The following is a 13,716-nucleotide window of genomic DNA, read 5'->3' on the forward strand; positions in this document are numbered from 1 at the left end:
AGGAGAATGTTTTCTTTTCTTTTCTAGAGGCACATTAACATGGAACACAGGCAGCCTACCATGCAGTGCAGTCATGGAGGGCACCGTGTGTCATCACATATGGGTGAAGAGCGCACTGTGTCCGGCAGACTGCTGCACTCACACCTCCCCCTGCCCAGCCTGACAGCGGCCACACCCGGCGCTGCCGTCAAACGCAGCAGCAGGCGGCACTCACCAGATCAGCCAGGTGCGAGAGGGTCGGGTATCTCACTGAAAGTGTAATGTGTTTTTTTGTTTTTTTTTTCGGCAGGGGCGGGGTTGGGTTGCCTCTGCCCTCTGCCCGCCGCCGTCTCCGCACTGACACGGTGCGAGGGGGAACAGATGGTGGAGCGCGAAGCTTCTGGCAGCTGGAGCCGGATTGGTATTCCAGTCAGGAGAGACAGACTGCAGGCTGTACCTGAGTTCTGCAACCCCCTCCCCACCAAAGCAGCTCCGCCAATCTCCTCTGCTGCCACAACGCACACACCCTCCAGACCATCGGGAGTGGTCGCGACAACGAATGGGACACGATGGGAGGTGTAGTTTGCTCAAACCCCGGCCGTGCCACGGTAGCAGGCGACCAGCTCTGCAGCCGCCACCCAGCACTGAATTGGAGCGCATTTGCATTGTTGGCAAGCCGGGCTCATCCACGTGCTCTGATGTACATGTACACCGCTCCTACGGCAGCACAGCTAAGGACCACGCTCATAGCACCACTGATGCCTGAACACAGAGGTTCACTTGGACATTCACAGGGAGCAGCTGGCAGTTGTGAATAAAACGCCAGTTGCGATTGTGACAATACACTTTGATTACTGCTACGAGCCCCATATGCAGGTTCAGCCATCTCAGTCCCAGTGAGAGTCATGGGCTGGGGGAAGCACCTGCCATTCTCAGCTGAGAGGTTCATTTTTCACACAGCGTGGCACCACAACTGCACTGCACTTCCTGAAAGGGGACAGGGCAACGAGCGCAAACATGACACCAGCCAACGACAAGCCGGCAGTACGCTGCGAGCTAATGCAGCAGAGCGGCCTGGCCGTGTTTGGTCTGCCAAAAGCAGGGGTCACGCACAAAAAGCCCTGCCCTGCTCAGCACAGATACCCTCTCACATTACAGCATTCACCGCCATTCATTCCTCCTGTGGGACTCTTAAGTATCTTTTCATTTGGAGGCATTGAGGACAGGCAAGCTGCTCGCTGAGATTAAGAGGCCTGCGTAAAAACCAGCCGGCACGCAGTGGTGCAGCCCCTCTGCGCAGTGACCTGTGCTGCATGTTATTGTATCCACGAGGCTAAAACAACAGCTAAAAGAAAACCACTCCCAAAACGCACAGGGTGAAAAGAAAGCAAAAGCCAAAAAAAAAAAAACAGCTGGAAGGACAAGAGATGTGACCTTGCATCAGTCCACCCTGCAGTATGGAGGAAGAGAAAATATCTCCCAAAAACAGACTGGAAAAACTGGACTCACAGCATGTGGTCAGGAATGATGCAGGAAAAGTCATAAAATAAATATGCAAGTAGACAGTGGTTGTCTACATATCCACTGAAAACAAGAAATGCCCCACATTTAAACCTCCTTAGGTGCAGTGGATTACCCTCAGGGACAGTACACTCTGTATCCCTCCCTCATGAACACTACGGGACATATCAGCAGCTGCCTGGCCAGCAGGAGTCCCCATTGACACTGTAGCATCTCTGGCACTGTACTGTGAGAGAGAAAGCGCTCACAGCTGAAGTCCTCATATTTAGCTCATGTCCCCCTCCCCGTCTGCTGCTCCTGTCGGATAACTGACAGCAGTAAAAAAAAAAAAAAAAAAACAGGGTGCAGCTCGTCATTTGAGGGAACTCCTGCCTGCTGAAAGGACACGGATTGGTGAGTCACTGGCCCAGAGTGCTGCGGGGGTGCGCAGGGTCACCGGGCTGGCAGCATCTAATTAGAGCGGCCGCTGGAGCATGTCTCTGCGTGGGAGGGAAGCACTGTATACACTCCCCATCATGTGGAAGGTACTGTGGTGTGAGCGGTGGGATGTTCACTCCACTATCAGAGATCGGATTACCTGACACTTAGAAAGACGGGGATGCCCTCCACAAAGCAAAACAGGAGCCAATTAATGGACTCCGCCGTGATCCATTGTGTGATTGATTGGGTTTGTCTGCATAGACAAGACTAGACAGGACAGGTGTGCAAAAATGTGCAAAAATGTGTGAATGTAACCCAGTAGTACTGGCAGCAACCACAAATCTAATGCAGACTAAAGCAGGAAAATGTCAGAGCCACAAAGTCACGCTCTAAGGCACTGCGCTGGGCACAAGGATGACGCATTCACGGCTTTTCAAAGCAGCCCGGAATTCATTCACATAACCATTACGCAACCTTGCCTTTCGTCCCACTCGGCATGCCAGGTATTATAATCAGCTAAAGCCATTTACTTCACCTTTCACATCTCTGAAGTGAGCACTTAATAATAAGATGAACATAAAAAACCTCCCACTGCCAATCTGCTCCACCTACACAGCACCCGCCAAAGGCAGCTGTGTTGTTACAGTCAGGTTGTCATGGTGAAGGTTTTTCAGTGCGAATGCACAGGGAACACGGTGGCTGTTATAATCAGTCCAATTCAACCAAAATCCCATTTTCTTAAAATCGTGAGCATGAATTCAATTCCATCTCTTGTATGGTTTTCTCATCACCTGTCTTCTCCACCAGATACTGTCCCAGAAATCCAGATCTCTACATATTTATAGTCTTAATTCCTCAAAATACTCCCCCCACAACCTCGAAAGTGCAGATGTACCAGAAATCTAGGTTTTGGAAAGAGAGGGTACACTGGAGCTACAGCAATGTGGCCAGTGTTACAGAAACAAATGACTGGATGTGCTCTGATCTCTGGATCAGCTTACTTCATTCATACCACATTGGCTCCAGCCCAACTGCAACCCTTCTCAATATCAGATGTTCAATGTCAGCTTGTTTGTTTGGTCTGGTGGGAGGGGGGGGAGGCTTTAACATCAATGTTTGGGTGCAAATGTGAGCCGCCTAGCAGGTGTGCAGCCTAATTCACCAGTGCAGTTTCCACAGCCTTCAAGCAAGTGGCCAGCCAGCCAGTCAGGTGTGTGTGAGAGAGGGGAGATGAGCACTGAAACCTGGCTCCCAGCCCGATGCCAATGCCAACCGCAATAACCTCTTACTATACAAGTTAAGATGGCCATCGCTTACACTGCCCACAGTCCCAAAGACTGGCAGCTGCGTTTGACCGTGAGTCTACCATCAGGACATTTCAATGAGGGTAATGGAAGCCGTCTCATTGCTTTTGACCTCAAAGGCACTTTTTTTTTGGCGTTGCAGCATTGACAATCGACCACAATGCATTTCTGGGAAACGCGAGGAAGACCATTGGCTCAGGGCGTTGAAGAAGCAGTTCAGCCGGTTGAAGAAAACCCACAGTCCGATTAAATAAGCTAATCAGGCGAGCGGGTTCCTCGGGAGCTACGAACACAAGTACTTTGCTCTTTGCCAGGAAAGTATACATACCTTGTAAAATATTACGACCTGGGGGAGCCAGCGTAAGCAAGCAGGGAGGGAGGGGAAGAGGACATCAGAGAGAGAGAGTTGAGAAAGCCAGGACCACGGTCATGAAGCTCAAGCAGGCCGTAGATGCATGCACAGGCGGGCGCAACACTTGAATGTTCAAATCTTACTACCCAATTTCCAAAGTCACTGGATGGGAGGGAGGGGTGGGTGGATTGGGTCACTTGCCGTTGTCTTCTTCACTATCAATTAACTCTCAGAGATTGCAATGCTGAAGTCTCAACGGCACCTCCATCATCAAATTTCAATTTTTCCTTTCAAAATAACATGTCATGCACATCTACATTCCTGCATCGGTTAGCATTACACTTCTGGAAATTGACTGGAAATTTGAAAAAAGTGCAAATCTATCATGGTTACCATATATATCCCACTTACATACTTATCATATATGAATTTTCCAAGACTGTTCAAATGACATTTTAGAGATAATGATTTTCATTGCCATTATTGCTGCAAAAGTCCAATGACATTGGACTACTCTGTAGATGGGTGGCAAGGAGAAATACCTTTCGAGACATGTTACTTTCCAAACACTTTGTGTCTCACTGTACAGACACTCTTGGCAGTGAATACCAATGACTTTTGGCACTGGGCTTAATGTACAACCCAGAGAGCTTGCAAATTTGTTCGCAATGACACTGACATTTCTAGACTTCGTAGTGTATTACATAAAGCTGGCGAGTGAAAAGGAAAGATGGATATATTTTGCTTGCTGTAAAAGGTAACAGATAAGAAGAAATGTAATTCTGTTCTTTTGGCTATTTTCCATGACTGCTCGGGGACAGTGGCATACTTGACTTTCTACCACTTTCCAACAACTTTCCAGACTATAATTATTTTCAAGGGTTTTCAAGGAGCTTTGATGTATTGCTTGCTGCTCTCTCCCTTTTTTAATGGTCACTGCTATTAGCTATAAAGGCTGAGTTCATGTTTTCTTTGCATACTTTTGGAATGCTTTGCTCTTTTTTGTTTCAGTCTACATGCCTTTATTTGACTAATTAATGAGGTCTGCATATGCAATAATAAAAATTTAGTTTATCTTCAAGAAGTAATTTCACACAAAATATATTTTTCTGTCCTGCTATTCTGATTCTTTTCCCAAGATCATTTTATAACTAATTTATATATATGGTTTTACATTTAAATGTAATCAGCTGAAGGACTGTTCTCCAATTATGTGTACTCCCTACACAAAATTGACACCATCTTCAAAAAAGACAAAGACAAATAGTTAGCAGTTTCAATTTTGAATGGACAACACTCTAAGTCATTTATAATTATTTGTCTGTGGGTGGCTAAAGGTTTTAAAGTATAAATCAAAAGTGTCCCTACTCTCAAGATGATAAAAGAATGTTTAAAAAACCTAAATATCACTAAAATCTAACTGCTTTTTGAAGTAATGTTAATCATTTGCTTCTGATGTAGTGTTTGTACATTTGCCTCAGAAAACCTATAGATTACTACCTGCTGCTAACTGTTGCCTAATATTCTCTCTGTTAACCTCACCCACTCATTCACTGAAAACTTGACTTGTTGACAACTAATTATTGGTGTGGTATCAAACATTTTCCTGCCAGTTAAAGCCAAGACAGATAACTTGCTTATGACCAGGAGTTAAGGTTAATGGGGGTGTGTTTCTGAAGGTTTATGAAGATGTGTGGGATTTGGTGGGATTTTTAATGAAGAAATGAGAGCATGAGTTTAACATGTTTCTGCAGCACACTGGTCATCCCTGTATTACTCTCCACAGCACAAAGAACACTGTTTCAAAAAAGACAGCTTCAACACAACAAAAAAGGGTTACCCTCTCCAACATCTAATCAGATGTATAAACGTGACCATCGGCCTTCCCATAGGTTACAATATCTAGACTACAACACTAGCTAACACTGACTACAAACCGTTTCATGCACTTATATTCAAATAGTGCTTTTAAAACAAGGTGCCACTGCTAATCTGTAACAGCCAGCATCTCATGTTGAATACAAATTCTGGTGAATCATCTAACAAGAAAATCCTGCAGTGATTTATGGATGTGAATAAACAAGATTCTGGGTACTGAAGACAAGTGGTAAGAGGACAATAAATGTGTGATGTGGGGGAACCACCGACCTGGGTTAGAAATCCCAAGTCAAAGAAACGAATAAATTAGAGAGCCCTGTAGCTTTACGAACCACTGGGATGATCTGGTGGGTAAAAGCCTTCAAAGGAGACATTCTGATGGATATGACCTCATAGCCGGTCGAACACCTTAACTGGTATTTGGGAAGATCTCCATCACCCCACTGTGGACCCCACTGGAGGATGCCAGGTTTCTGCCTAGAGGTCATTCACGGACCTGGGCTCCACATTATGCAGTGTGGCATGGAGGAACCCTGGGGAGCTGCCTGAACCCCATCTGCCACTAGCCTGTCCGGGATTGTGAGCACATGGGCTAGAGAGGGCCAGGACAAGCTGTGTGAGGGCAGGACAGTGACTTAGCCGCTACCTGCTGGTATCAGGACTGAGGTGAAACGGCCCATCTGTGCTCTTGGCTTCAGCTGAGCCTCGGTTGGAGATCCTGTGTCAGCCTATACTGTGTGTGAAGAACATCCAGCCTTGAAACCTCTCTTATGCTGTTCATTGACTGATGAGGAACTCTGGAGTACATTACATCATTTAGCAGACGCTCTTACCCAGAGCGACTTACATAGGTTATTCTTTTCTTTTTTTACAATGTTATCCATTTATACAGCTGAGGCACTGAGGCAACTGTGGGTTAAGTACCTTGCCCAAGGGTACAACAGCAGTGCCCCAACAAGGCATCGAACCCGCAACCTTTCGGTCACGAGTCCTGTTCCTTAACCACTATGCTACACTGCCGCCCCTACACTGCCAGAGTAAGCCTCTCTACACTGGTCTATAGGAGGTAACCATAAGGCACAAACCAAAGCCCTCTGCAGTCAGGAAATGCATGCTAAGTTCATAACATTTAGTTCCGTGCTGATCAGAAACAACCCGATAAAACACCAATTAGGAGTCAGTTTGTAACCCTAGCCTAGTACCTAACCTGAAATCTATTAGCAGATGCTGCTTTTCAGTGCGCCTCCCATTGGTTTGGATACGTAATAAAATCACCCTCGCCCCCTTCGTTGCAACCGACTGCAGCGCGCTTGGATTTTGTCCTTTGCAATTCAATCAATGTGAAGCAGGCAGCTACCCCCCCGGGAGCGCTTCACTCTTCCGTGACAGCCCGGTCTGCTGGTGATTCAACACTCTCAGCCGCCGACGTCCTCACGGCAGCTGGAGGAGGTGAGCAGCTGCTCCCACAGCCGCATCTTCACCAGCCGCCTGGTAAGCTGGCGGCCTGCGAGCACCGTCCTCACAAACTCAGGCATTTTCTTTCTCCCACCAGCAGTACCAAAGGTAAGCAGTGCTGGAAAACGTGTGCGTGACCAGGCCCTTAAACAGAGTGACGCAACTAAACCCACATGCTAGCCCTTCAGAGGTAAACAGTAAAGACCTTCACAATCATCCTGTGGTGAACAGCAGTGATGGTTAGCGAGGTCTCATGAAGCACAGATTGGGTTGGTTTTTTTTCCTAATGGCATATAATGGACTGAGCTGATCCGAACAAATCCCAGTATTTTGAGACGGACACAAAGAATTGTGACTAGTTCAAATCCATCAAACGCTCAGAGAACATGGTAGGTTAAGTAATTCACAAAGCCTCTTTTTGTCCATAAAGAATAGGGTTTCAGAGCCTCCACATAAGTAGGGAAGGAGAGGAAGATGGAAGAAATTACAGGTGCTCAGGATTAAGACCAAAGTGAGTGGTTTATCATAATTATGTCACCTGCCAACAAGAATAAAATAATGGGAAATTCTGCCCAATCGCGGAGACCCGCTGCTCCCATCCCCCAACACAGGGCCACAGTGCTGAAGAACTGACAGGCATCTTCACACTGGGAGGTCAGCCGACATCAGGACAACATTGCAGGAACTCTGAGAGGACATCTGCGTTCAGTTGGGCTGTTTGATTTGCGTTAGTGTTAGTTTTTTTCCAACAGAGAGAGAGAACATCATGTTCCAGCCTCCGGGTGCCTGCTCAATCACTTCTTTTTGTCCTGGTCTCGTCTTTTGCAAGACGACGCTTTTCTTTTATTTCATCAGGGTGTTTGCCAGCTTTGTAACCTTGACTTGCTTCTGAGATACCGCATCTTTGCAGACAGCAGGCATCTTGAACACATGGACCATACTGAGAGGTCAGTGTTGAGGAAAGGACTTAATTATACAGCCTGAACACAACATTATTCTACATATGGGCTAACCAATGATAGCAAATAACATTAGTTTAAATGCCAAAGCTTAGGATCTCTATGTATGTCCATTATTATTATGGGTGTGAAAAGGCCAATCAGGATATTTCAAAGGTGGGTTTTCCATTTCTCTGGTTATAGTCATATCACTAAACAAAGTCGTCATATTTTATTTTCCTCACCATCTTTCAAGCATGATGGGATATAATATAGTGTTATACAGTCGCCATAATGAACATGTTTTTTCACATTTCTGGATGCACCAGTTCCATTTTCTGTCTTGTTAGAGTAATACAAGTCAATTTCTGTGGTACCTACAGTCAAAGACTCCGTTTTGAAACAAAAGGCTGCTACTTATACGTCTTTGGCTTAGAATAGTAGCGTAATGCATGGGCTGGCATTGCAAATTCAAAAATAAACAGTTAACTTCTCCCCAGCTTCAGAAACAGGCACCCTGGGAGGGGCTACCACAACTTTGGGACATGAACTCAGGGCTGCACTTAAAACCTGGCGGAGTGTCAATCAAATCCCACAGCACTCGCTATGTGAAAAGAGGACATAAATCTCCTGACATCTCCCTAAGGCTCTCATTCACACTCTAGGGAGAGAGAGTGATTTAATGCTAGCAGTACCCTGTGATTCAAGAGCAAACCATTGAAATTCAAGAATTGACTTGATGGAAACGCAGTGAGTGACAAGTGGTATGACTACGCTACTTCAACCAGCTGCACTTGAAAATATGAGGTCAATGCTATATGACAGCTTACCTGATTTGTCCCTAAAATACCCATTGATCTGTCTTGTTTTAAGTGACAAGGCGAAAGGTCAGAAGACCTGTTGTGGATGGGGCTTCAGACGTAGAGGCAGGCAAGCCACACTACGACTGGACTATTCTGTAGCATAGCACAGAGAGAAAGTATCCTTGGCCGACAATGATGGCAGAATTTTTGAATTAGAAGTGAACAGGTTTCAACCCAAGTCAGTCATCACATTTCATCACATAATTCATTTTCTCAGCAGATGTGAGCATTATGATGAGCAATTTGCAACACCCGCAATTTTACGCATGCAGGAGTGCACGCATGCAGGAGTGCACACGGTGAGGGTAGAAAGTACCCTGCTCATGGACACCTCCACAACGTCCCCACCTGAGACCACGTTCAGAGCTAAATGCTCTGACCACAACACAAGCAGCCACTGCGTCTCAGCTGGCCTCCAGCACCTGCAGCCCCGTCGAAACACACGCAGGCATCTGATTGGGTCTTTCGGAGAGACAGGAGACCTGAGCGTTCCGCCGCACTGCAGGTACTGGCACCGGCAGCCTCCCGTTGCCATGGCGGCGGCGTTGCAGGGCTACAGAGGACTCTCTGTAGCCAGCCTGCTGTTATCAGCTACTAGCGCGCAGGCCTCGAGTTAAGCTGCCCGATTGGGCAGCCTGCTGTACATGGCACTCCAAAGATCTACTAGGCACAACAATCAATTGTTGGAGTCATCAATTAACCAACTATGTCATCGGCCAAAAGGCACTTTCACATGAACACACTTCTCATGTGCTGGCCTGAAACAGAACGATAGGCTTGCCACAACGATTTTCCCAGTCCGTTCTCATTAGCTGCAGAGAAATCCCGCAGGGCATGCGCAACACCAACAAAAGGCTAATCACAGGGAAAATATACTGCCGAAAAGGGGAGCAAGGCCACTCTCACGTCTGGGAGTTCATCCACGATAATTCCGGTAGACCAGTTTAATCTGGTGCCTCTCTGAGAGGGAAGGCACGTAAAAACCACTCTCTGTGATCGCGTTTCACGTTAAGGATGAATGTCTGTGATGTGCAGCTGGCGGGATTTTCATTTGGACTGAAATCCGGGCACAGCTGCATGCACAGCATCAAAGCTCAGTCTCTGGTGAGTGCGGTGCTATTCTCGCTCTAGCAGAAAGCTCTGACATTTCCACGTCGAGAACGCATCGCATTCTGTTGAAATAGGCAAGACCGAGGGTCTCAGAGCAAAGCAAACTTCAGATGGTGTTCAGAAATGTATTCTGACCATTCTGAGTAGACATTCCACTCTGGTCAGGACCAGTGTTACAATTGTTTCAGGGATCAATGTTTCAGTATTATCAGTATTTTTAATAATATGTGCCACAGGTACTTCTCAAATCAAATCTAATCAACAGGGTTCTAAATTACACAGAACAAAATCTAATGTATCATTCATGCTCTTCACGCTGTTAGCCAGCTTATAACATAACTGAACTAAAACCAATGGTATACATTTGTAATTGGCATGAAGCTGTGATTGTTGGTTATTTGTGGTGACTCCTCTTAAACGTCTGATTTGCAGAGTAACACACTATTAAGTAAATCTGCCATGCCGACACTATGTAGGCTTCAGTTACGCCACCTCTGGACGATCCCAGCATTACAGTCCATAGATGGCACAGTGCTGAAATTAATATGGTGTCACTGTAGCGTAAAGTCAGTGTTGGTCAAAACTCAATCTACTGAACGGTGTGTACCTCTGGCAAATGTGGCGATAGGAACGCACCAATAAGGCATCCAGTGTGCCATTCTACGGTGCAAAAATAATAAAAATAATTAACACACTTGTGTAGTTTCCTTTATCCTGTCATATCTCCCCTTATTGAAACAGGCCACAGAGATGACCGCAAAATGTCCCATTTATGTTTTAACCTTTGGTGCCAACAGTGCTGTATGTAGCTCTAGTATGTAGAGATCATTGTAGGCTGAGGGGTTGCGGTGTAAAAAGAAAGAAGAAAAAAGGCATGGCCGAGAGAAAACGGATAGCACAAAATGCATATGAGATAGGCTTCACGTGTCATGAAAACTAAACACTCTGAACCACTGCATTTTGAACTGTACATCAAATAAAAAACACTTCAGACACTGCACAGCCAAATTGGAGCTACTTCCTTGCTTTAATTTGGTGTTGTGCTGCGCTGAGAGCAGCCCATGTCTGTTATTGTAAGGTCAGACCTTGCCACCCCCGCAGTGAAATGAAGCTCTGCATCATGTCTCCTTCTCCTGAGGCTAATACACACACACACACACACACACACACACACACACGTTTGTACACAGCAAATACGTACAAACAGAGCTCACAAAAAGATGGCTCCTTGTAAGTGAATTGACGACACAGGGTATCATTTGAGGATGGGTCCTTAAAATATCTGGTTACACTACACATTAGGTTAAACCACAAATAAGCATTACAATGTAGTTACTGTGTAATGGCATGCAGTTACAACCTTGTTACACAATTATTTACAGCATGTAACTGACTTGTTGAACCCTTTATATAGTTATTAGAGTGTAGTTAATGGCACACGGTTACACTCTTTTTACTTAATTAGTTGTGTAACTACACTAGCACACATGCAACACTGTAAGGTGCTACCAAAAAATTAGCTAAAAAAATAATACAGGCTACTGTTACACAAAGGGAGTAATGTCCACTCTAGCAGGTTGTGTGTCAATCTCTCAGATGCATTATATTTAGGATTTCCGGTGGAAAAATAAAGATGCAAATCCAATCCCTCTCAGTGTACCGGCGCCAGCAGAGATGCTTCTAAATATAGTCCCGCGCTCAGGGCTCATACAGATGAAGGCGGCGGACAGAGACAGCACTGAGGGCAGAGATTACAGATGCAGGGACGAGACACGCGATCAGGCCGAGGCTCAGCGAGGCTCGCTCCGACACACAGAGACGCGCGTGTGTAAAACGCAGGCAGACGGAACAGACACGCACATGAAACACGCAGCGTGCAGGCTTACCGACGGCCGCGTGCAACAACGCCGAGCTGACACGCACACGCAGCGCACAGAAAAACACACAAACAACCACAGAGCACACCATGAAAGAGGTGAGAGAGGCGGAGAGTCTCCTTTCATGTTGCAAGCATGAAGGAAAAGAAACGTGAAATTATGGTGGGAGCTGTCGCCGTTTGAAGTGCAGGGAAGAATATTAAAATTTTCACCGCCAGTAATAGCATGGTGCAGGTCGACCCTTGCTTCACAGCGCGTGGATGCACGCATAATCATCATCAACACAAACACTGAGACAGAATAACATGTTCCAGAACTGCAATGGCAGGTCTGCTTGCACTAAATTGACTGGCATCTCTCCGATCAATGCAGGACACTTGAACAGACTAGCATGGAATTACTGGAGGTTAGATTTCTAATACGGGGCCTTCTTTGGACTGCACCATTCATTGGCAACAAATGACAAGAGCCTATCAGCGTGATTACCTAGACCACTGACTTAGTTGGTAAAATGGCTAGAAAGGCACGGAAATTGCCTTGCGGTGATCTATAGTGCTCTGTGGCAGCCTATTAGGGAGCTTATTAGGGAGTAAGATCTCAGAGACCTCAATGCCTCTCCAAGGGATTCTCTAATAATAGGTGGGACTGGCACATCGTAGACCTTAATAAAAACTCATAACGGCTGTATGACAGGGAATAATGAGTCAGCTCAGGGCGCAACCCCTTCCTGTCACTTACAGAATGATTAAAAACCCCAGGGCTGTAAAGCAGGGAGTTATGGTGTAGTGGCTTGAACGCTCTTACGGGAGGCTGCTATGTGGCCACGAGTGAGGCCAGAGCTGCCTGCCATTCATACACAATGGGTCGGTACTCTTTTAAAATGCTCCTCACAAGCCTAACTGTACTGAGAACACTTGAGTAAGGCAATGGAAGACAGTGCTGTCCTGTTAACCTGCAATGCGACGGAACTACTGACAAGCTCGAGCACCTTGGGACCCCTTTGCCTCCTTGCGCAGAGAATACCTATTTATTCTTCTGCATCTGTGACAAGGGTCAACGTTTTAATCAAATGACTCAAATAATTAAGCGGTTTCTTTTAATAAGCACGCGCCGTCGCGCATGATCCGGCGCTCGTTGAGAGCCGATGAACGGGCCTGTGGGTTCGGGGGAAGGCGCAGAGAGATGGCACAGTTAATTAGGGCGAGCTTTGCTCAGATTGCGTTTCTCCGTCGGCGCCCGGGCAGGCAGAGAGCTGGTGCTCTACATAATGACGTCCCGCGGGGAGAGACGGAAATGAATAGGGGAGAAACGCTCCCGACGGGCGTTTTTACGCTCGCTTGACTTCCGATACCGGCCGCTTCGCGGACATCGGGCAGGACGGGACGGGGCGAGGCAGGGTGGGCCACGCCTTCTTTCCAGGACGTATCAGGACGGCCAGCATGAGGCCGATGCGGGGGAGTCGTGAGCGATCGGGGAGACACGGAAAGAGAGAGTCCTGCACTTCCACCGACAGACTGCAGCAGCCCACTGTGGCAGGTGAATCCTCCCCTCGTCGGGATCTGAGCGGTAGCCTTCAGAACACTCTCAGTGGGCTACCCGGGAAAAGGCGTGTTGAATAATGCATGGAGGGATTATTCACGGCAGCAGGAAGAGAGACTGCTCAGCCCATCTCTACAATCCGATGAGAGAGAGAGAGAGAGAGAGAGAGAGAGTGAGCGAGCGAGCGGGGGGGAGGAGGTGGCTGATGTGTCCTGACTGTCATTGCCCAGACTCTGGCCCCTCCTCCATTCTTACATCATCACAGTAATCATTACAGGGGGGTTGGTTGTTTTAACCCTTTCTTCTCTGTGGCGGTGGAGGGTTACACAACTGCACACCTAATCTGCATTAGCTGCTCTCCTCCCTGGGGTTCTGGCAGGAAGGCTCTTAAAGAGATTAGACAGGGTCAGATAGACCAGAGACTAGGTTCAGGCCCACTGTATTATTGACCACCTTCTTGAAACTGCTGGCAGAAAGAGG

General features: G+C 46.8%; 1 protein-coding gene across 2 annotated transcripts in view; it reads right to left on the reverse strand.

Moving 5' to 3' along the window:
* LOC118794730 (vesicle-fusing ATPase-like) overlaps nucleotides 1-13,716 on the reverse strand; it is a 60,985-nt gene that overhangs the window by 40,071 nt on the left and 7,198 nt on the right. The window contains exon 2 of one of the 2 annotated variants that reach the window (XM_036552991.1): nucleotides 3,553-3,570. The exons of the other annotated variant lie outside the window; for it this stretch is intronic. Within the exon in view, the coding sequence (XP_036408884.1) occupies nucleotides 3,553-3,570 (18 nt within the window). The remainder of the gene's footprint in view (nucleotides 1-3,552; nucleotides 3,571-13,716) is intronic. 2 annotated transcript variants of the gene reach the window in all.

This window comes from Megalops cyprinoides, chromosome 19, assembly GCF_013368585.1.
Source record: "Megalops cyprinoides isolate fMegCyp1 chromosome 19, fMegCyp1.pri, whole genome shotgun sequence".
NCBI lineage: Eukaryota > Metazoa > Chordata > Actinopteri > Elopiformes > Megalopidae > Megalops > Megalops cyprinoides.